General features: G+C 35.8%; 1 protein-coding gene across 5 annotated transcripts in view; it reads left to right on the forward strand.

The window, feature by feature from the left end:
* Positions 1-24,720, forward strand: part of LAMA2 (laminin subunit alpha 2) — a 537,163-nt gene that overhangs the window by 298,759 nt on the left and 213,684 nt on the right. For all 5 annotated transcript variants that reach the window (XM_070496423.1, XM_070496424.1, XM_070496425.1 and 2 more), the window contains exons 13-17: positions 2,407-2,508; positions 3,954-4,165; positions 12,963-13,074; positions 18,766-18,879; positions 23,343-23,470. In XM_070496423.1, coding sequence (XP_070352524.1) covers positions 2,407-2,508; positions 3,954-4,165; positions 12,963-13,074; positions 18,766-18,879; positions 23,343-23,470 — 668 coding nt within the window. The remainder of the gene's footprint in view (positions 1-2,406; positions 2,509-3,953; positions 4,166-12,962; positions 13,075-18,765; positions 18,880-23,342; positions 23,471-24,720) is intronic.

Genomic DNA, 24,720 nt, shown 5'->3' on the forward strand with positions numbered 1-24,720 from the left:
AGGAATTTAACAGAGACTAAGTAATTATTCCTAGGGGCACCACCTCTAAATTGTGGGATGATATCTTAAGCAATCTTTTAAAAAATTACTTAAATAAACATTCGACTAAGTAATTACATAGAGGTGATCATAAATATGCACCTTAGGGTGAATTAAAAAGACAATGATTCTAATATTATGGAAATGGGTTCTTACGGCTTCGGGGAAAAAACATCTGGTAACAGGATCATGCATCTTTTTAAAATTGCCTGTTTTTCACATAACTTAAGTGGAAGTAAAATGGATTCACTCATGAAAGTTGTTAGATGATTCAAAAACTGTTTCTAATAATCCCAAAGCATGGGTATCAAAGATGCGTGAAAGAGTTTGGAAAAAAAAATGTTTTATGAAATGCGAGTGAAAAAGCAATTTTTCATTATTATTACTATTATTTTTATAAGCCCTCGGGAGGATAAGTTGAATTAATTCTACTCCTTAGTTCATGTTGTATATTATCATGGACCTGCATGTGGTCCCTCTCTTTTTCTATGTGCTTATTTGTCCCCTTTTTCTCCATTTTTACCCTCATTCCTCTCCCATATGATATTATTTTACATACTAGATGACTTTATAACTACTATAAGTAGGTATGGAAACTACATTAACAAATCAAATGTTGTAACAAAACATTTTCTATTTAATCTAAAGTCTTAAAAACTTGAATATTCAAATTACACACATTTTGGCTCTTTTGATTGCCCAAATGGGAATTACCTTTAATTCTAAGTTCCTTATATTTGGATATATATGGTAATCTCTTAAATTAATTTAAGAAATTAAGAATTAATTTTAGGTTTTTTTAAAAGGGAAACATATTCCAGAGAAATAATAATATGTAAACCAAATTTTAAATAATAGAAATACATTTGGAAACTCAAAAGTTTTGCAACGTTATATTATCGTGTCCCAATGTCCTTCAAAAAATCAATCCCTGCCTCCTACTAAAGATTTTTATTACTTTAGAAAATTGTAAATAGTTCATTTCTCTCTGAAATATATAAAGCATTCTTTTCTGTTGACTTTCTAGACTACTCTCATTGAGAAGACGTCTGGCTGATTTTGAACAGGCACGCTATGTGAAATTTTGGATGCTTATCTTAGAACCAAAACCCCTTTACATAGATTCACCCCTCATTACTCACAATAATGCCAAGTGTTATAGTCCAGGCAGATATTTATTATTTTATATATATAAAGACATCAGAGTAGAGCTATTTCTCAGTGGAGCTGGGGAATAAAAGTTTTCTGAATTTTAGTTCCTTGTAGAACTCCATGTAATGAGCTCTTCGAAGACATTGCAGAGCTGCAATTTTAAAATCCTGTTTAATCAGCCATAGCGAGCTATGTGCCATTCCCCATGGAGCAACTTAGAGAGGAATCCGGGCTCCTCCTGCTCCATCCAGCGCATCCCTGGGAATTGCTTTGTGGTCAAGGTCTGCCATGAGGGGCCAGAGAGCCACGGGCTGCGAAGCTGGGGCTCTGCTTGTCAGCATGGAGGAAACAGCAGAATACAAATCATCAGCTTTGTTTTCAGAATGTCTTTATTTACAATGCTGGAGTGGAATTTTTAAAAAAGGACTGCGGTATTTGCATTGAATCTGTCACTCAACCTCCAGTGTTGATTCCTGTCCTATAAATGATCTTGCCTTCCTATTTTTTTCCCTTTCTACAAGGTTACTGTCAATGTCAGAAGATGTAAACCTCAAGCATACATTGTAGGGGGCTTGGTATGCATACTGGAAGGAAAGAAGTTTGTTTATTGAAAAGGGATAATAACGTTCATTCAAACTAAGCATATTTGATTACACATGGGAAAGTGTGTTTTCTTTGTGAGTTTTGATTGGGTTTTACTATAATAAAATTTGCTGCTACTTTTTAATTTTTCTTTGACCAACATTTCCCAGCTTAGCTTATGGTCTATGTAAAGTGCTTGTCAAATGGAGTGATGTCTTTGTTGAAAGCATTCAGACTCATAGAAAGTGAGTGACCCTCAGGGATGGGTAGAAATCTCCCAATTTTGTCGAAGATCCTTCTCTGGGAATTGTAAAGCTCAAGCTACAGACTAGGAAAATGACAGGAGGGGCTGTGTTTGGTTTCATGGACCCTAACCTATTTCAGCAAGCTTGCAATACTGGGGAAAATAATACTTGAATTTATATTTGTGTCGGGCTCGCTGTTGATCGGTAAGGTTCATAGAAAGGTTACTCCTAAAGAAATGTCGATCATTCTTACTTGGCACTCTCGTGATTTCTGCTTCTTCCAAGTCCTGCCCTCTAGAACAATAAAATGATTTTAAAATAATAAGTAAAATGTGATTTAATAGCCCATTTCCGGCCCTGTAATGATTACACATCTCCTCTCTTGTAGCTCACAGCAGCTGGAGGACAATTGACATTTACCATATCATATGACCTCGAAGAAGAGGAGGAAGATTCAGAACGTGTGCTCCAGCTTATGATTATCTTAGAGGTAGAGTACGGAGGGGGTCATTTACGTTCAACCATTTTACACTCTTATGTTATTGGAGGTTATTTCTTACCTGGTTGGCTTGCCATTAATTTACATGCTTCTACAGAAAAATATCATATCTTGGGAATTTTTTTATGCCAGTACTTTGTTTCGCTCGGAGACATGTCTACTAGACTGAGTATATTCATTTAGTTCCAATGATAAAGGATACCTTTAGACCAGACTTGGAATTTAAATTAAAAACATAATGACCATGTTCCCAAGAATATAAGTATGTTGAAAGTGTTTAGGCGAATGCTGCTTTACATAGTTGTATTTTTCCCATCTCTCCTTGCTTCCCAGTAGATTTTATTGTCTACTTCTTTGTTTATATTAGGTAGAAGTAAATGAAAAAGGAAACTTGCTTATTCAGGTGTAGTTAAATCTTGACTTCAAAACTCCTAATTTAGATGAGAAATATATATAGAAGAAACTGCTTTCAGGATTCAGAAGGCCATAGCTGATTCCAAAATGCTGCAAACCTGGTTATCTCAGAGGCACTCCCACTTTTTCTCTTACCTCTCCTTTCACAGGATGCACGCCCTCCCTGCAACACTCACACATACTCAAAGGCACACACTTGCAGGCACGTTTATGAGTCCAAATGGGTCCATGTTGATTTAGCACCGGGCCCTGTTGTTCTTTGTCTTCAACCTTTCACCCATGTGAATCAATGACAAAATTCTTCCCCCAAAAGGAGTATTTCCAGTATCAAATGAAGAAGTCTGGATGATATCTATCATTGCATCTATGTGTGTGTGTGTGTCATGAAACTAGAAAAATATCTTGGAATTCCTTTGAGATGAAAGGGCTTCTCTATATGTAAAATGTTGAGAAGTTATATATTATTAATATGAATGAACTAAGATGAGAAGGATAACCTAAATGTCATAGGTCAGTGCATATGCTCCTTATTATAATGCTATTATCCCATTGTGAACCTTAGACTGCAGGGTCTGTTCCTGCTTAGTTTTTGTTTTTTTCCCCTTTAAACTGATAGCTTAACACACTGTTCTAAGTTTTCTTCCACATTTTCCTGTACAACCCACATTTACTATAACATAATAAATTTGAAATATACAATTTTTATGCACTTGTTAAAATCAAAGTATTTGTAATCACAAACATGTATGAGTTGTCAGTAATCTGTTATTCTTGTTAACAAGGAAGCAAGGTAATGCGTCATCAAGAAGCTTATACTTTGTAATGCATTTGGTTAAGGCTAATATTTAAATTGCCTTCTCCGCCTTTCATACATACTAGAAATATGCTCAATGACGGGGAAAGCCAACCTGAATTTAAAAACCAGAAAGTGGAGAATCTAAATACAAATACTTTTTTACCCTTTTATACCTTTCTTTTTTTTTTCACAGTTTTACCCTTTTATACATTCTTTTTCCCTTTAGGGAAAAGACTTCAGAATCAGCACAGCCCAAGATGAGGTGTACCTGCAACCATCTGAAGAACATATTCATGCATTGTCACTTAAAGAAGAATTCTTTACCATACATGGCACTAGTTCCCCTGTCAGTAGAAAAGAGTTTATGACAGTGCTGGCGAGTTTAAAGCGAGTCCTCGTACAAATCACGTACAGCCTTGGGGTGGATGCCATCTTCAGGTAAACTCAAGAACTGCATCTCCTGGTGTTTCCACGTCTACCTTGGGGCAAACATGCGTGTGTGCTAGAGTGACTTTGAACATCCCTAGGGCTTGCTGTCTTCAAATAGTAGACAGGAATGGAGTGTTGATTTTCTGAAAAGTGTTTCTATTAAAGCTTTAAAATTTTAAATACCCAAAAAGAATTTGTCTTAGCCCTTTTTTACTATTGATTCCTTTGCAATTCTGGCAGAACATGCAATAAAAATAATCCCAATGCTGAGAAGTGCTATACTGGAAAATAAAGTTTCCTTTATGATGACTCGGATCATGGGAAACTAAAGAGATACAATTCCAGGGTTACTCATGTTCTCATAGTGGCTTGGAAAATATTTTCTTCCATTAATTTATTAACTAGTTTCTGACTTACTAGTATATAGTTTATAATAAGAAATATAAGCACCTTCATTTAAATAGCCACCAGTCTCTTTACAAAACTCTGTACAACCATAATGGCTGCATGGTGTAAAGCAGAGAGAATGAGCTCTGGAGCCCACCTGACTGGGAGGTCAGTGGCTCTATGCTGAGTCTATGTGCCACCTTTGACAAGTGACTGGTCCTCATGGAAACGTGATTTCTTCAAGTGTAAAGCGGAGATAATAGTGTCTACTTTTCAGGATTGTTTTGAATGTTATATATGATAATTATATAAGGTGTTCATTATGTAGAACACTTTCAAAGATTGGTGTCTTTTTGTTCTCTAGTATTTTCCTTAAAAAAGAGAAGTCACTGGCTTGAACCACACATGCCCGGATCTGGCTGACAGTAGGCTGCTGTTTTCCTTGTTTTTTTCTTTTTGCTGAGGGAGATTAGCCCTGAGCTAACATCCATGCCCATCTTCCTCTACTTTATATGTGGGATCCTGACACAGCATGGCGTGCCAAACAGTGCCATGTCCGCATCCAGGATCCTAACTGGCGAACCCCGGGGCGCCGAAGCAGAATGTGCGCAATTACTGCTTGCCACTGCACCACCTGGGAGGCCCCTATTTTTAAAATAATGATGTTTGCTTGACAAAATTTCAACTTCGTCTGTGTCTGAATGAGCTCTCTTCCCTTCTCCTTTTTTGCTCTAATAATAAATAACACAAGATATTATGGCAACTTCCTTGTAAATCAGATTAAGTTAGATAATCAAGTGTGACCTAAAACTGACAAGTTGGCATACCCATTATCAAAGCGATGTCTCCAATACTGGTTTATATATAAGAAGATTTTTTGTTGTTGTTGCTAATGCTCCTCCGCCTCCATCATTTGCTTGTGCTGCCTAGTTTGTCTTTCACTTGTAGTGTTTCAGTTAAGTGTAATCATCATTACCATCTCCCAAAGGAGGAAACTGCAGATTCATAACAGAACCATTGCCGCACAATGTACCTCTTTTGCATAGGCAGTTCTGCTAGAAGCTGGGTTAAAACACCATGAAGATGAGAAGCAGCACTTAGGAATTTATTATCTTTTTCCCCATTTCGTAAACAGAGATTGTCATGATGTTTACACAGTACAAAGAGATGAGTCCTCTGGCTTTCAAAATGAATGACAACCAAATTGACAAAAAGTGGCTAGGGGGCTTATTTATTTTTGTCATCATTGCTTCTCAGATTAGTTAATCCAAAGGCATTTCCCCCTGATTTATGTCAGATAATTTCAGTGTCTACCCATCTTAAAATCATCGGTCTCATTTGAAGCTTTCTGAAGTTTTCCCGTACTTGAGCAATATGTTCATGGAGCCTGGCTATGTGAACTGACACGGGAGCTAACCCAAGTCTGTGGCTGCTTTCTGCAGCCTGCATGACCTAAGGCACTGTGGTTCAAGAAGTAAAAGCCAATGTCAGATTTGAAATTCCTGCCCACTTTAGGTGGGCTGAAAGTCAGCATGAATCCTGAGTCGGCGAGCTTGTCATATTTTATCTCTGATCTACTAGTGGGTAAAGTCATATTTGTAAAACAACGCTTGAATTGATTTCAACTTGCCTTGGATGGTAGACTTCCGACTTGGTATACAGTTTGTGTGCAAGCACAAGTCAATTGAAGCTATGTCAACAAAAATTCACGTTTCAATTGATTTAAGGAGGATTTACTTCCATGATCGTTCTCTCAGCAAATGGGCTTAGGTTCCCCCAGTTCTGTGGCTCAGTGGAACTGAACAGTGGAAGAACTGGGCTGCAGGTCAGCATTTTGACTTTTGTTTTCAACTCAGCTATTCAATAGCTGTAAACATAAGTATAGCTTTGACCTCTTGGGATGTCAGTCACCTCATTTGTAAAATAAAGAGGGGGACAATTGTTTGCCAACTTCAGAAGTTGAAGTTGAAGTTCTCACTGTGAGAATGGAATTGGAGGGCTCAGAAGCACTTTGTTAATGGCCAATCGACATACAAATCTGAAGCATTTCTATCTGGCCTGCATCATTGAACGGAATAACGTTTTCTCCAAGTACCATTAATACTTGGAGGCATCCAGAATAAAGCATGTACTGATATTTCTAAAATTGTGACATTTTGCTGTCATTCTTTTCCAGAATGCTGAGAGGCCCATGAAATAAAATTACACTAATTGATTTTCTTCTCATGGTCACCATTGATAAGATGAAGATAAAAATAGGAAACTTTCATCCTTCTTTTAAGAATGTAGGAGAAATCAACCTAACTGCACATCTTCCCTCTTTACATTCTCCAGATCTTAGATTTAATAGCATCCTTGATGTTTAACTCAAGCAAGGAGCCTATTCGGCTTCTCTTAAACACCTATTAGATATAAGACATTTACAAAAAATACATTTTCTTTTCCCTCTATAGTAGACGTTTGAACAGTTCGTTCAATTTCCAATCTCCTGCTTTTGGAATATTTCATTTCCCGAATCTTTGAGGGTAGATATAGTCAAATGACTTGGTTTGGCCAATGAAATGTGAGCTGAAGTGAGGCATTTTCTCCCCTACCCCAGGAAGCACTGAATTGCTAGTATGAGACTCTCTGGAGCTTATTCAGCTACCAGAAGATCAAAACAGCCTGAAATATTGACAGCAACATGGAGGTCAGCTGCCCTGAACCATCACCCAGACCTGTGGAGGATTTGACATGAGCAAACTTTGTTTTCTGTTAAGCCACTGAGAATTTGGAGTTGTCTGTTAACACGGTGTGACTGAGCCCATCGTGAATTTATTGTGATAACACACCATGTGTCTCTATTGCTAGAAAATAAATATGGAATCTTTTCAAGACAAGATGTTTTCACATGACTTTTAGGGTAAATTCTGAAAGGTATTTTGGTATCAAAAATATTACACAGAATTTATATAATACATAATCTAGAAAAATCCTTACAAAGGAGTCTTTGATGATTATAGAAATAGTGTTAATAGTATACTTCTACTTTTTGAAATTAATTGTACAGGTAATCACATTTTGAAGAAATTATACTGATGAGGAGTCTAAGACTTAAAAAGATCCATGCAACTTGCTAGGCATCAGACTGTTGGTAAAAGATGCAGCCAGGATTTAAACCCACATGTGTTTTCTCCCTGTTGTCTCTGACTACCTCCCAAATCTATTCTGTGAATACTGGGCTCATTCAGTCTGCCAACATTTACTGAGTGCCTTGCCTGTGCTCTTTCTAAGACTCAGTCTCCTCTTCTGTGAAATGACAGGAACAGTATCTAACTTTCAAGATTCAAAGCTAATTGAGAAAATGATGTATTTACAACACCTGACATGCCATCTAGCCTGTGTTAGGAGGCAATGTAGAGTGACAAGATGATCGTTGGTTTCAGAGTCACACTTAAGTATGAATTTATGCTGCACCATTTGCTATTGTATGAACAAGATACTTTACTTCTCTGAGCCTCAGTTTCTTCATTTGTAAATGTAGACAAAAACATGATTCCTACGTTGGGTTCATTGATACTTAAATGAGATGTCTTTCAAGCCCCCATTTAGAGCATAGAATATAGTAGACACTCAGTACACAGTAATTTTTATAATATGGTAGTTCTAGGCTGAGCAAGGAGGATACAAAGGTGGACATATGATCATTGAATTCAAAGAAGGCATAGTCCAGTATGAAAGGCAGACACACACTTATGATAGTACAATATACAGAACAAGAATAGTGTACAGCGCACGCTCGTGGGACTAAGGAGGAAGAGATGATTTCTCATATTAGTATTTAATATATTTTTGATGAATGGCTGTAATAGTATCAGATTCTGTCACTTATTTCCCTTATTTGATGTGGGATTGAAAACATTTAAGAGAAAATATCTAGCTCTTTCCCAGATGGCCTACGCAGCCACGGACTGGGCCAATGAATGATTCTGTTGCCTCTTTAGGAATGGAGTGAAAATTATTGGACTCCTCTAATTGCATAGTACTTTGTGGAACTTGCAAAGACAGAGGCTAAAGGAAGTTCTGAGTCATTATTTTATGTTTTGATAAAAACAAAATAGAACAAAGCACCTGAACAGCAATAGAGTATGTATGTGTGGTGGCTAACACAAAGTAACATTTGTTTAAGTAGAATTAAATGGGGGTCTTCAATATAAAAAAAGGTGGATAGGAAAAAATAGTTACATAAAAGAGTTTTAAGATCAAAGATCTTGTTTCAAAAAATAATTTATTTTATATATTTATTATTATTTTTTAGTAAAGTATAACCTATTTGGTGGGAAATATAGTAAAACAAAATTATTAAGAATAATCTTTAAGTCAGTCCAAGGACAATGTTTCTAATATGATTCCAATATTTTCAATATTGGCTTACATAATTATGTCTTTTCTCTTCATCCATCATCTCATCTGTAGTTCCAAGTTGTAATAATAAGGAGAAATAGCCAGCTGAAGCATTTGACTTAGTGCACAAGTCTGATAGTTCATGCATCTCCAAACTTTACTACTTTATTACTGCCGGCATTATATATTTAAATGAATGTAGCCTGGTATCAAGAAAAGAAAACCACCATATTGAAGGGAAAAAAAAATAAACCGCAGCCTTCTTCACGAGTAACACTTAAAACTGTTAAACGCATTAAAATCCCATTTAACAAATAGCAGAACCTAATGAACACTGGGACTGCTCAGTGAATGCTAATGTGGAATATTGCTGGGAAAGATGTTTGAATGTTGAAATTTCTCATAGCTCAAAATGGTTACATAGATTAAGGAGAGGAACATCTGTTGTTCAAAAGACGAATGACATTTGGCAGTTCATTGAAAATATTTTTGTTTTTGTTTTGTTCTATTTTAAATTGTTCCTTAAAGTAGTCAATTACTCATTTTCTATTTTGAAACATTCCAATACTCTTTTGTTACATTTTGTTTATCAATTTTATATGGAAAATCCTGGGAGTATATCTATATACAATTGACCAGTCTGCTCTTTAGTAAATTGTGACAGTCTTTTTGTGTGCTAATCAACTAATACAGCGATCATGAAATCATCTAATTCTGAAATGAAAGTGATCAGAAATATAAGTTCATCATGTGACAGCCCATTAATAGCAGGCAATTAGATGTCACAATACATTCAGATGAGTTCTGACCTCTGGCCTCAAGTCCTAACTCCAAAATTTTTCTTTATTTTCTTTGTCAGATCAAACAAGTAATTTGTCTTCTTCTTATCTGATTTTATTCATCTGAAATGTGGCTACTAAGATTTAATGTATCATTTGTCATGGAGAATGTTAGTCATTGTTTGTTACATGGCTACATTTCATTCATTTATTCTATACATTCATTTATTCACTTATGTAAGTATATACTTAGTCTTGTGCTCATACATTCATCCATCCATCTATCCATTTATCCACTGACCATCTATCCATTCATCCATCCATCCAAAAAATATATTGAACATGTATTGATATGATTAGGTTAAGTATATAGATGACAGGACAGGGTCTTTGTTCTCAAGAGGTAGCTCATAAGCTCATGTCAACATAGGCAAGTACTATGCTTAGTTTAGTAATTCCAAACCCTATATTGTCTTAAGAATTGCCAGATCCAGAAATTCGACTCCTGGGTCTATACCCAAAAGAACTAAAAACAGGTACTCAAAACATACTTGTACACGAATGTTCATAGTAGTACTATTTACAATAGCCAAAAAGTGGAAACAGCCAAACATTCATTAACAGATGAACGGGTAAACAAAATGTGGTATATTCATACAATGGACTATTACTCTGCCATAGAAAGGAATGGAATACTGATATATGCTATAACATGGATGAACCTTGAAAATATTATGGTAACAGAGAGAAGCCAGACACAAAACGTTATGTATTATATGATTCCATTTGTATGAAACATTCAGAATACATAAATGCGTGGCGACAGAAAGCCGATTTGTGGTTATCGGGGGCTGGGGGAAGGGAGAATCGGAAGTGACTGCTTAATAGGTTCAGGGTTTTCTTTTGGGCTAGTGGAAATGTTTGGAACTAGATCGAGGTGGTGGTTGCACAATGTTGTGAATGTACTAAGTTATGCTTTAGAGTGGTTAGTTGTATGTTACATGTATTTCACCTTGATTAAAAAAAAAAAAAGATGAAGAAATAACTGCCAGTGACACTTTTTGTACAAGTTTATTTGGTGGGAAAGAAAATGACTAGAGATTTTCTAAAAATCTCTGTGTAACCTGAACACTATAAAACAGTGATTTTTGACTCTTACCAGTTTAGGACCTTCTGCCAGGTTGTCCAAGCTGTGCCCCTAGAGAAGCAAGCATTCAAGTAGTGTTGGATCAGTTAATCTGTAGCTAAAGATAATCCGTTTGTCTTTAGAGGATGCCAGCTAGCACTCAGCATCTAAGACGAAGCCATCAAATTGCGCATTTTCTGAGATTTCAAGTTGATTTTTTTCCCACTTCTTGATCATGTGTGAACTCATACATATTCCAAGGTCCTAGCAAATTTCTAGGATTAGTGAAGTGGGGGTAAAAACAATAAAGATTTTAGAAACTTGTTGCTGAAAAACTTACAACTTGGTTAAAGGTTGTCACTTTCGAAGACACATTTAATGAGCCCATTAGCTTTGTTCTCTGCCTTCATTACAGCAGGGATTCTGAAATCTGGCAAACTCTTTGCTAATTGGGAATCACCGGTTAATAAAAGTCTACCGCCCCTTTTGATAAAGCAACCAAAAATGCATTCGCCAGTCGGTTGCATCTTTCTCATGGTTAAGGATGGCATATTACGTGTTATAGATCTCTATCAATCATTTTTAAAAACAATAATTATCATTATGAATCAACAGTAATCATTTAATTTTATGCTCTTAGAGTTTAATTAAAATTTATTTTATGCATTAAAATGACAAAGAACTAGTTTTGGGCATATAGATAGTATTTCTTGTACTATTCATGTAGTCATTTTTATCCTGTTTCAACTGTCAATGAGAATATGTTAATAAAATACCTAGCATTTAATAATCACCTGCATGTGTTATGCATTATATCAAGAACTTTATATTCATTATTTTGTTTAATCCTTTAATTAAGCTCGTGATGTGTGGACTGTTAATTTATCTCCATTACCTAGATGACAATATTGAAGCCTAGAGAGATTAGGTAATTTCTCCCAAGCTACAGGACTGGTGAATGTCAGAGTCAGAATATGAATCCTAATCTATCTGACTCCTGAGTTTGTGTTCATAACAATGGAGCTTTTAAAATTTCTTTTATTAAAAAATGGGGAAAAGCCAGTAAGACACCAATAACATCTATTTAAATTGTGAATGCATATTGTTTGCCTAATTTGATAAAGGAAATACACACACACTCTCTATAATATACATATATACCATTTATGTAACAGCATTTTTCAATTTGGCCAAACCAGCTTTCCCCCAAAATAAGGAGGGAGACCAAATCACTCTGCTAAAATCACCAGTTTGTACAGAAGTACCAATAAAATGAAGCCCATAGATACGGAGAACAATGAATTGAATTTAGGCCCAAGACAATTTAAGAAAATAAATTCTAATTTAATTGAACATTTGAAGGTTTCACTTTTACCTACCAACGTGCAGATTTAATTCTGAGAAAAAAGAAACCAAAATAGCATTCATCTTTTCTTTTCTTTTCTTTTTGGCTTTCATCTTTTCTTTCAATTTAAAAGCTTGGACTGAATATTAACATTGTCTCCTTCTGCTTTTCTAGTTTAAATTTTAAAGTAAGTCAAACAGTCATATAAATGTTTTCTGTTTTAAATCTCCTTTACACTGTATGATTTTAAACTCTCTATCTCTAAAAAAAGGAAACCAAAACACACAGCCAAAAACCATGAAATGAGCGAGAATCTTCTCATTTCTTTCCAGCATTGGATGGTGGTAGTGGTGGTGAGCACTTTTAACCGTTCAGACTTTGCCTAATATAATGAATGACCAGAGCTTCAAGTTATGGATATTCATTATCCTTCTTTCTTTCCTTTTTTCCTTTGGTTTTCTTTTTTTTTTTTTTTGCTTGAGGAAGATTAGCCCTGAGCTAACATCTCTGCCAACCTTCCTCCATTTTTTTTAATGTGGGTCACCACCACAGCATGGCTGACAAGTGGCATAGGTCCACACCCAGGATCCAAACCCATGAACCCCAGCTGCCAAAGCAGAGAGCACTGATCTTAACCACTATGTCATGGAGCTGGCCCCCCAACCTTCTTTCTTAACACAGATAGTTTGCTTATATTTACATCATTGTTAGTATACTATTCCTTGAGGTATATAATACCTAAGAGCTTGTTTACTTACTTACCATCTCTTTTTTCCTCTGCCCCAGGTTGGGCTCTGTTGCCCTTGAATCCGCGGTCCCCTATCCTACTGATGGAAGCGTTGCCGCGGCTGTGGAGGTTTGTCAATGTCCAGCAGGGTACACTGGCTCCTCTTGTGAAGTAAGTTTCAAGAATGTATCTGTAGTGCACTTTAAATTCCTTCAACATTGCTGTCAATAAACTCTTCTAAAACAAGTTCAAGTTTTTCATCAAAGATTGAACAAACAAATGATCATATGTTACCTAAAGAAGAAACTTGCATACCTGCCCAATAGTCATGGCTTTCAAATAGAGTGCTACTCACATAATGTCAGCTTGAAATAACGTTCCTTTTTGACATATTTTGCTTACTATAGCTAAAAATCTGATGTTCTCATGTTTGTTATCTATATAATTTGTTGATAAAATAGGATGAATGATAGCAGAATAATATTTCGAAATATTTTCCCTTTATTCCCACTCAGTACTTACCAGGTTACCAGAAATTTAGTGCCTCTTTTTTTTTTTTCACTTTTCCTCCACTTTTTTAATTCTGCGTACCACACTGTTTCTCAACTTTATTCCTAAGAGCACAACCAAATCACAATCATCTGAAGGACACAATTTTCATAATGTCAGGAGCATATTATATGGAAGAAGTACCTTGATCTGGAAAAATCTCTGCTGGTCTTTGATTTATTTAGCACCTAAAGTTTGAGATGCCTATTGTTGTCTCAATATCCTAGATTTGTAATAAGATTGATGCTTCTTACTAAATACCACAGTGTGTCACTTTAAGGTAACAGATTTTATTTACTTCTATGTATTTTCTTTAGGTAGTTTGAAAATTGATTTTACTTGAAATCTGGTCAAAAAATGTAAACCCCATTTCCCTGATAGAGGGCATGGCTTACAGATAAATAGGAGCTTAAATTCCTTAAAAATGGTGCCTTTAAGGAATCATTTGAGCGTACCAAGATGTTCCACTTCAGCACACCACCCCATTGTGCCATTTATAGAAATACTCTAGGCGTTGCTTTGTCAGTTCTCTTGTGCTTTAAAATAATACATGCTTCCAGAGGACGCACAGGGCTGAGAGTCATATTTGTGACAAATGTGTTTTCTTTAACTGGGCTCAGACTCACATATCTAGAAGTAAAACTAAATATAATTCACTGAAGTACTTACTTTTCCAAAATTCATATAGAGAAAAATAATCATGGAAATGAATTAGCTCTGTCCACCCAAATTTGATTTTTCATGTAAAATCCATGCTGTCTTTAATGAAATATATTCTTGTATTAAAAACCTAGAAGTTTTTATTTCACTTGGAAAGCTCTCTTTGAATCTTTGCGTTCCTGTTTCAGCTGGAATTATGAATACCTTGATTCTATTCTTGCTTTAGTACTTGTTCCCAATTAGTTATTCTCAGTTCTCTTCATCATCTTTTATACAAGTTCCAAATGCCCACTGAATATAAAATTGTCTGAATATTAGAACTGTTTAATGGATTATGCTTTTTTTCTTCTTTCCTTTCTCCAAAAATATTTAGTGAGTATCTTTGGTAAATTCTGCACTGGATGCTAAGGGAATTATCAAGAAGTTACATCACAATCTTTCTCCACAAAGAGCTAATAATCTGGTTAAGGAGACAGAATAAATACCTATCAAAAATTGGAGCACCGCACTATGTAATTAAGGGACCAGTAAGTGGTTCAGAATATAAGTGCAATAATCATTTAAACAGGTGAGCAATTCCAGTGGAGAGAGATGTCACAGGATGTATCCTGGAGTGGAAAAACGTCAGGTCGAATGCTAAATAATGGCAACAATTAGGTAGGAAGAGAGAAGCATGCAAGTGGAGAAGAGTCAGAACAAAGAAGCGGAGGAGGGATCATAACAGCTTGCTGCGCCTCTCACACAGTAATGATTTGGTAAATAAAGTAATTTTGAAGCCCATAAAGGAATTTAGTTGAATCAGGAGACAATGAATTCTGGAACTCTTGAGTTTCTCTCTTACTTCTTCATTTCTTCTACTTTCTATATATTTCTTCTTTTCTTTGTCAAACTTCCTATCCCTAGACTTGCCATTGTCCATTCCTATCCTTTTCCTGATTTCATTTGCTTTTTTATTGAGCTCATAAGGCCAGGCACTCTAGCTTTGCTATCACTAATATCCACAGACCATTTACAAGCCGAGTAAACTCCAAAGACCATTAATGTCTTAATTCTAGGTTGCCAAAAACAGATCAAATGACTCCATTATAAAATAATTCTCTTTTATTTCATTTGGGAACACTATGTTGATTCAGAATCTTTTTTCTCATTTCTGCTTGACTTCTTATAATTCCCTCCACAGTCCCTCTTTCAAATATTTGCTTAGTTTCCTGGTACCATTATCATTCATTTCACTCGACACATGGGACAGTAAGAAAGTGAAAGCAAAGTCGGGCATTGAAAACAGAAAGTTTTAATTCATATATAATTTTCCTCTTCTATATGATCAAAATATTAACCACTTCAAAGAAGTGTGAATACTTTCATTTAGTTAACAGATATTGATGACGATGTATTCTGAGACAATCAAGGCTCAAAACGAATGACATGGATAATAATGTGATGAACAATACAGATATAGTCCCTGCCCCCAAGGACATTACATTTAGTGGTAGGCTAGACAATATGCCAGAAAGAAAATTTAAATAAATGCGATAAATCCCACAAAGAAAAGAAGCAGGGTGCCTGGGAATGGGTGTAGGAAGATTAGATGGGAGGGACTACTTTATAAAAGGCTGTCAAGAAAGGCTTTCGGAGGTGGTACATCTAAACTGAGTTTAGGGTCGGCTATGTAAAAAGAGCTGATGAAGAAGTGAAATAGAGCTTGGAGTCTGCAAGGACCTGAAAGGAGGCAAGTATGGCTGGAGCCTAGTAATCAAGGGGGAGAGTGGCCCAAGATGTTATTGGAGGAGCCAGGCCATTCAGAGCTTTGCGTGCATGATAAGAACTGGGGATTTTATTCTGAGTGCAATGGAAAATCATTAAAAGGCTTTAAGCTGGGTGGTGCCATGATCCAAGTTATATTTTTTGAAGAAGTAATTTCAACTACAGTATGAAGAACATATTGTAGAAAGAACGTTGTAAGAATGGTAGTAAGGAGAATAGTTAATATGCTCTTGTGGTAGAACATAGTGATGACGGTGTTTGAGGATAAAGGCAGGGCATGCAGAAAGACTGTGTTTATTCTACATATATTTTGGTAGTAGAACTAATAGGACTTACATAGACTACATGCCAAAGGAGAGTTGAAAGAAATAAAGAGTTTAGGAATGAGTCATATTACTAGCTTGAGCAATTGGATGTGGTGCCACTTACTGAACTGGAGAAGACTAGGAGAGGAATGACTGTGGGAGGAAGGATGGAATCAACAATCCATTTTAGAAAGAATTAGGTTTGAAAACCCTGTGAAGTGTAGGCATCACTGTACAGTTAGAATATGCAGCTCTTGGGCTCAGAATATCTGTCTGCTCTAGAGATAACTATTTGGAAGGCATCATCAACCACTGGACTGAGTAAAATTACCTAGTGGAGAGTGCGATAAAAAAGAGAAAAGTGACTAAACCCTCAGGACCTCCTGACAATGGGAAGTTGGGTCAAAGCAGAGGAGACAACAAAGAGATAGGACCAAAACTTGGGGACTGTGATGTCATGGAAGTTGAGAGAAGAGGGTGTGTGAGCAAGAAAGGAGTCAACTAAGCCAAATGTTGATGAGAGGTCAGATAAAATGTAATTGTAGAATTATCCATTGAATTTGTCTACCTGGATTTGGTGACACAGACCAGAGCACTTTTAATTGAGCGATGGTGGCACAAGACAGATTAGAATAGAATGAAGAGTGAAAGGGGAGTGAGAAAGAAAAGACTTTTTAGGGTAGTTTTACTGAAAAGAAAAACAGGTAGGTAACTGGAAAGTTATGGGATATTAAGGAAGTAATTTAGTCATTTTTGTTATTTCTGCTGGTGAATTTCTGATAGAGATACTAGATCATATTTTTGAGCTGATAGTAATGATCCAATAGAAAAGAAAGCTATTGCTGATGCGGCACAGAGAGGGAATATTGGGAAGGCAATAGGTAATGGAATACAGATTACAAGTGGAGTGATATTCCTTTGAGAGGATGAGGAATGCTGCACGCTCCACCCGCCTTGTTCTGGAGGCACTATGGCAGATGGAGGTACCCGCTTATGCTTGTGGACTGCATAGTGGAAAGAAGGCTTCCATTGGCTTCAATTTGCTCTGTGACTAATGAGAGGCACTCACTAGCTAAGAGAGAAGGTGTAAAGAGTTGGGAAGTTTGAGGAAAGAGGATGTGGTGTGAGTAGTACATTTGCAGAATATGTATTTTAAAAAGCTTACTAATGACAATTCCATGAATATTTGTCCTGAAAACAGTAAATCAGCTCTCTTCCTGTTATCAACACCCTTAATTTCCACCCCTTTTGGATATGTAGCTTCACCAATTTTTAAAATATATATTACAGAAGGAAACCTTTCCATAAAGAATCTAGGGTGACAAAAATTTTAATGGGGAGAAATTATTAGAAGAGGATAAAAAATTGACATCTTCTTTTTTAGTATTGCTCAAATTAAGAGGAAAGTTGCTTTCCTTTCAGATACAAAGTATCAGCACATCCTTTTTTCCATGTGTTTGTTATTGATGTTCAGATTTAAGAGTCCTCATATCCTGAGGCAGAAGGAACATTTCCAACAATACACAACACAATTCTATAGACTTTATTACTTCAGTGGTTTCTCTCTTCTTTCCATTTTCAACTGGAAAAAAAGGTCTTTTCATGATCTATTATATTGTAGTTAACCATCCAGAAATATAGTAAATAACCCACAATATGCAATCATCACGTGGGGGAGGTCATAAGCTCCTGCAGGGCAGCAATGTTCTCCCCATTTGTTTTCCATCCATTCCAGTTTGTAGTAACCACCCAGAAGGGAAACCTAATTAAGAATGCCAGTGGATTTAGAGCAGGCACTGACACACAGGTGCTCTGAGACCTAAATATCTTTTTTTAATCAGAATTCCATTTTTAAATAATAAAATGTTTCACACTTTAACAAAGGAGTGATGAATATAAGTAGAGTTCTAGAAGAATAATACCATATAATAAAATATCAAGGGAATATATGGTAAATAAATCATGAACTATTTTGTGTAAATTTGAGAAAGCATAATAGGATGATGGAAATTGAGAATGAAAGATCTGAATTATATATAAGTAGAAGTCAGCTGTGTATGTGATCAGATGGACGAGAGGGGCACTGCCTTTCTTACGCATGATTGCAAAGCTTTTGTGAAAGTGCTGGAGTTAAAGGCAGGCTGCGTGCAGGGAAGGTAGCGCATTGCAGAGAATCAGCGTCCCTTGGGTGACGTCAGGTGCGCCCTTAGGCCAAGGTTCTCTTAAGCATCCCCTTATATCGGCTGCTTTTTTTCAGGACTTTGCCTTCTATTTTCCTGCCTGTGCTTTTTACTGTGAGACTGTCACATTTCAATTCTTTATATCTCTGCTTTATTTTACCATTTCAGAAGAGCCACCAAGCTAATGCTTCCTCTAATCTCATACCTGCCCGTAACGCTAAGGTCAGTACCAGCCTCCGTGTCAGGAGGAATGGCTCGGCAGCGATGGTTCAGTGATGGCAATGCTTTGATAAGCACATTTGCCGAGTTAGCTGCCTCAATTATTTTCTTTTATCCAAAAAAACAAAAAGCAGACTTTTTTTTGAAATCCCTAAGACTAACCTGAAACCTTCCCTTTCTTTCAGTCTTGTTGGCCTAGGCACAGACGAGTTAACGGCACTATTTTTGGGGGCGTCTGTGAGCCATGTCAGTGCTTTGGCCATGCGGAATCCTGTGATGACATCACTGGAGAATGCCTGGTAAGTGCTTCCTCCTTTGGGGATGCTGACTGACAAGGCTGAAATCAGCTCAATTGGCCCTGCAGCTCAATTGCTACCTTTGGGACCTTAAACACTTGAGTCAAGAAGTGATTTGACAGAGATCTTTATATTGAACTGAGTTGGAAGCTGAAAATGCTCTTTCATATGTGGTCTCCCCAACTAGCAAGTATGAGGAAGTGTTTACACCTATTAGTCTGAGAATTAAATTAGGATCAGATACATCATAATCAAACGTAACTAATGACTGGGATGCATATCTACCTCGAATATATATGGCTTCAATCTCTTCCATAAATCTACCAAAAATGGAGTGTACTTCCATAACAGGAAATGATTTTTATCCGCATGACATGAAAAGTGTAAAATATAACCTTGGTAATAAACATAACTCAGTTTTTTTTCACATTGAAAATGAGGGCATATTGCATGGTTTTGATTTTTAAATGTCAGTATTTAACTAAATACAAAGCGTCATACGTACGTTAAAACTAATAAATATATGCAATTCACATGCACCAGAGCTGCTAACTTCTTCTACAATTAAATTGATACTTTTAACCAGAAAAAAAGCTCTACAGAGGGTGAAGCACCTTCCATTCTGCTAAGAAGCTTTTGGGTTGGAGAATTACACAGAATAGACCATTCTGATTAACTCAAGGGCATGTTAGTTTTATATTGTCTGACATGGCATGAAGCTTGAAACAACACTTCTCATTTCATTAGTCTTGCAGAAACACAATTTGAAATGGTGCCAGTTTAGGAGGATATCATATTCTCATTTCCCTGCAGAATTTAAGGCAGACTCTGTTATCTATATTTCTTATAGTTCTTTCTCTTACTCATTTTTTTCCCCTTTTTACTCTATTTAAAAGCTTCTGGGAAAAATCCAAAATGAAAATTCAGGGCTTTTGTTTCAGTGTAATTTGACATTTAGGTTTATTGATGCTCTTTCTGTTTTCTCTATATAAGATTTTGTTTAATTGCATTGCAGTATAAAGCGTGATAGCCTTAATTTGTGGATCTGTAGATTTTTCAAATGGCATTTTTATGAATAGGAAGACTAAGTGATTTTCATTTGAATTATACCATAAATCTTTTAAGATGTACCTTGGGAAAAATATTGAGTTACCTTTAAACATTTTACTAAGATGCAATATGAAATATTCAGCCCAAAACTGATATGGTTTGCTTTACTTAAACCTAAAAAGACAAAAATAAATATATCACGATACCGGACTTATAATGTTCCCAATAGGAATATTTCCTGTTGAATTCATTAGGATTAAATCAAATCATGCTATTGATCCATTTGGTTATGTGATATTAGAATAAAATGGTTTCATTCAGCATAATTTGGGGAAGAAGAAAGGAGGGAGCAATGATTATCTGAAGCCTACTAATGAACCCTAGTTTATTGGCTCTGTTTTGTGGACAGGGAGGTAGGAGGCCACATTCAAATAACAGAGGGAATCTTAAGGAAATAGCAGAGAGCATGATGACAGAGAGAGAATCTTGCGCTTTCTGGGTTTTCCATTGTAGCTGGTAAATACGTGATCATGTACAATGTTTTCTGGCAACTTTCAAGTGACCTTTATCCAAAACGGTGTTGATAACTAAGTGCCGATATCCCATTTTGAGCATATTGGTCCTGATAATGATGCACAAAGAGAAGAATATTTGAATGTTGTGCATCAAGGGCATTCTCTCTGTTCACTCGACCAGCATTTTAGCTTCTTTTCTCTTATTTATGTTTCCCCTCCATCAATGAACAGATAATTTATGAAATTTACAGATAAACTCCTTTTTAGGTGGCTTGGCTTTGAAATCTGATTAGAAATTAATTGAACTGTATTTTTGATATCGGATTAAAATCCAGACCTTTGTTATAATGTGGACCCATAGAAAAAGGTAATTTTAACTCAAAGTACGTTTGAAGTGACCCAGGAAACAGTCAAAGCCATATGGGAGGATGGCACTCTTGCTTCTTCTCGTTGTTCTTGTGATATGTGATGTGAACAGACATTCGGAAAGCACTTTTCTAGCAGGACAGCTGTAAAAATAAGCAGCCCATCAGAGTGAACTTGTCATCTTTTTCAGTTTTGATTTCCATTATATTGTTGTCTAATACTGTTTTATAGTTTCAACTGCAAAAAAACTTGTTTTAAGATTAATTTTATTATTTCCATTAAATGAAATATGATGATAGGAAATGTAAGAAACTTCTGCATGTTATTTTTCCTTTAAATCAGAAGTTAAAGAAAAACAGATCCCTGTGTTGTATAAGATTTCCAGCTGAGTTTTAGAAATACCATTTTTGGGGCTGGCCCCGTGGCCGAGTGGTTAAGTTCGTGCGCTCCACTGCAGGCGGCCCAGTGTTCCGTTGGTTTGGAACCTGGGCGCGGACATTGCACCGCTCATCAGACCACGCTGAGGGAGCGTCTCACATACCACAACTAGAAGGACCCACAACTAAGAATATACAACTATGTACTGGGGGGCTTTGGGGAGAAAAAGGAAAAAATAAAATCTTTAAAAAAAAAGAAATACCATTGTCAACATGGTTAAGACAATCAGTTTTTTATGACCTTATTTTTCAAAACCCCTAAGTCTTTGAGGATACAATTTTGGTTGTCAATGTGACAATATACAAAGAATATTGCAAAAAACATACCAATTTTTAGTAATAACCAACTTTAGCTAAACTTGAAAACTGAAAGGAACTGTTATGAAGATGAAATCAAGAAGAAAGTCTTTCTTCAAATTGACCCAAATATTGCACATTCCATCCCAAAATGCTATTATTTAGACAACTGTTGATAGTGAAGTTAACTTCTTTTCTATCTTTAAAAAAAGGTTGCTAAATAAATTTGAGAGAGAATTTAAAGTACCTTAAAGAAAAACCTATTTTCAAGATATTAAAGAATTCTCTATTCACTCGTAGTTGATGAAACTGTCATGGGATTTCAGATCTTGAAAATTTCATGAAATATAGGTTTTTGCCTCCTCATTTTACAGAATGTAAGTGAGAGTTTCAGAGAGTTAAATGATTTGATTTTAATTTGATATATTCTACTTAATAAAGGATCCGTCCCTCTTCCCAAGGAATTTAACAAGCAGTGTTCAGAAGTGTGTATTTATTTGTGCGTTTTTTATTAAATTCATTCATTACATGTCACTAAAATTGAGCTTCTTTAAAAATATACTGAAATAATAGTTCAGACCTTTCATTAAATTAGGCTGACTATCCCAGTGGTCCTCCAGATTAATAAATTTTGCTTCATGCTTAAAGTGAGTTTATATTTTGGTTATTTTCTCTACGTATTTGGTTATTGGTCATAAAAATGAAAGTTTTGCACACAAGCTCTGATGAACTCTTTTCAATGTGAGAAAAAATTATAATTTTATATGCTTGTGAAATTAAAAATGTGTTTCACTCATAATGAATTTATACTGTATGTTTTTTAATAGAAATTAGATAACATTTTAATGTACCATTGGAGACTGAAGAAGTTATGTCTACATGGTGCCAAAACATCATAAAAATTTATCAGATTGTGTTATTGGAAGCTTTATAGACAATTCCATTGCTTGATTAACGGAATTGTTTACCCTAGCACCAGTTTTGATGAGTTCTGTGAACACAGCCTGACTTAATGAAAGTACTTTAATTAATATAAAGAAATCAAGACAAAAATTATTTTATTTTGACTTTTTTACTTTTGAAAAGGACATGGGTCCAAAAAATGCTAGTTGGAAGAAAAATGCAGTTAAAATTTTTTTTTTTAATGTCTGAGGGAAATTGTGATATGCCTTGTGGTTGCATTATATATAGGTATAACTGGTAAAAGTTTTCAGTATTCTCATTGTTTCATTAAGAATCAAGCAAGCCCCTCACAGATGTAATACATCAGTGCAGTGTCCAAATCTTCAGAGTCCACTGATATCCAAATTAATCTCTGAGGTAAGAGGGCCACCGTCCCAGAGGATGTGTTTGACTAGCCACAGTTCTCCCTAAATCAGCCATTTTAAGCTGAACAATTGATTTTTACCTAGAATCGGCTACAATTTCCATGAAACATGTATCATTAGGGCTCTATGACTATACACACACACACACACACGTGCACAATCACATTTATTTCCTTAAGAAAAAAATTACAAGCTAAAGATAAAAGGAAATAAGATTTGCATTACGAAAAAATATTATAATGAATTTCAGTCATCTTTTTGTAAGTATGCATATGTGGAAACTAGTGTGTAGTTTTTAAGCTAGATATTAAATTAACTTTCAATGCTATTTCCCAGCTGTAAAATTGTCCATTTAATGTGGAAAATTATTCTTTCTGGCAGGGAACAGACTAATGACTGTGTAGACCTATTTTTGGTAACATGTGGATGCTGGAGACCAAAATGATAAACTCTGATGTGCATTTCTTTCTCAGAACTGTAAGGATCACACAGGTGGCCCATATTGCGATAGATGTCTTCCTGGTTTCTATGGTGATCCTACGAAGGGAACCTCCGAAGACTGTCAGCCCTGTGCCTGTCCACTCAATACCCCATCCAATAAGTGAGTAACACGTTTACCTCTCTGATGTGTGGGGCATCCAGTTCTGCAGGTGCATATTTTGATATAGCATGTACCCTTTCTCTTGTCATCCATAAATAAATAATAAATACATGCATGAATTTCTCAGGAAGATAATATGAGTTTTTCTAAATATAAAATATTTAAAGTTATGGATATTTATTCCACAGAATTTTTAATACTTTAGCTCTAGTTTTGGTGATTTAATGTCCAAGAGACAGAACTCAAATAGAATTTCTAAACCAGCTCCAAAGAACAGACATATGTTATACAAACATATACACGTGCCCACATGCACGCTCATGCAGACACACGGATCTCTTCATACCATAATAAAAAGGCCACTCATATAAATGTTGCTCGTTTAGGTCTCAGTCTCACCCTATTTATTTGTGACTCTTGGGCAAGTCACAAGCCCATCAAAAAGGTAAAATAAGAGAATCAATCTAGCTGACCTTTAAGCACCAGTTCTATCCGTTAGTTATCACATGGTTTATCATATAACATCATATTATGTGTATACAAGTATCTCACTGAAACCATTGTAATAGTAAGTGTTATAATTTTTACAACTCTTTTGATATGGGTGATAATTAGCACCTTCTTTTGCATAAACTTGTTCAAATTAGAACAATAATCTCTTGGAGAGACTTAAAAGTATCTATTTTGTCTGCCTCCTCCCCTTCCCCTTTTCCTTCTAGAGCAACACTCTAGTCCAGCTGCTGTCAGTCACTGTCCCCCAGGGAGACCGTTCTTAAGCAAATACCTAAGCAGAACGCTGAAACCAAAACTGATTTTTATTTTAATGGGCCATTATTGAACCAAAATCAACATGTTTTACTAGTAAAAAATTGTACATAACTATAATGTTAAATGAAAGTGATTTTTTGAGAATTCTCTTAAAAGTTAGCTTAGTGAGCGCTTAATAAAGTTCATATTATATTACTCTCTTTCCAGCTATTTCTAAACTCCGATAATTTTTAATGATTTTTTAAATGAAATCAGTCAGTTAAGGCTTTTAGTGTGAAGGTGTTATCAAATTGGTCATACTCTGAGGTCTTCCCTGAGATATTCCTAATGAAAATGGTCTTTTGTTGGTAGAGTGAGAGAATACCACAAGCCAAAGACTGAGAATAATTCTGCCATTATCTTTAAAAGTCTTCATTGGAGCTATGCTTCCTTCTCTTCAGCCCACATGAAATCCTTGTTTTCCTCTGCAACAGCCTTCCCCA

Source organism: Equus asinus, chromosome 24, assembly GCF_041296235.1.
Source record: "Equus asinus isolate D_3611 breed Donkey chromosome 24, EquAss-T2T_v2, whole genome shotgun sequence".
Taxonomy (NCBI): Eukaryota; Metazoa; Chordata; class Mammalia; order Perissodactyla; family Equidae; genus Equus; species Equus asinus.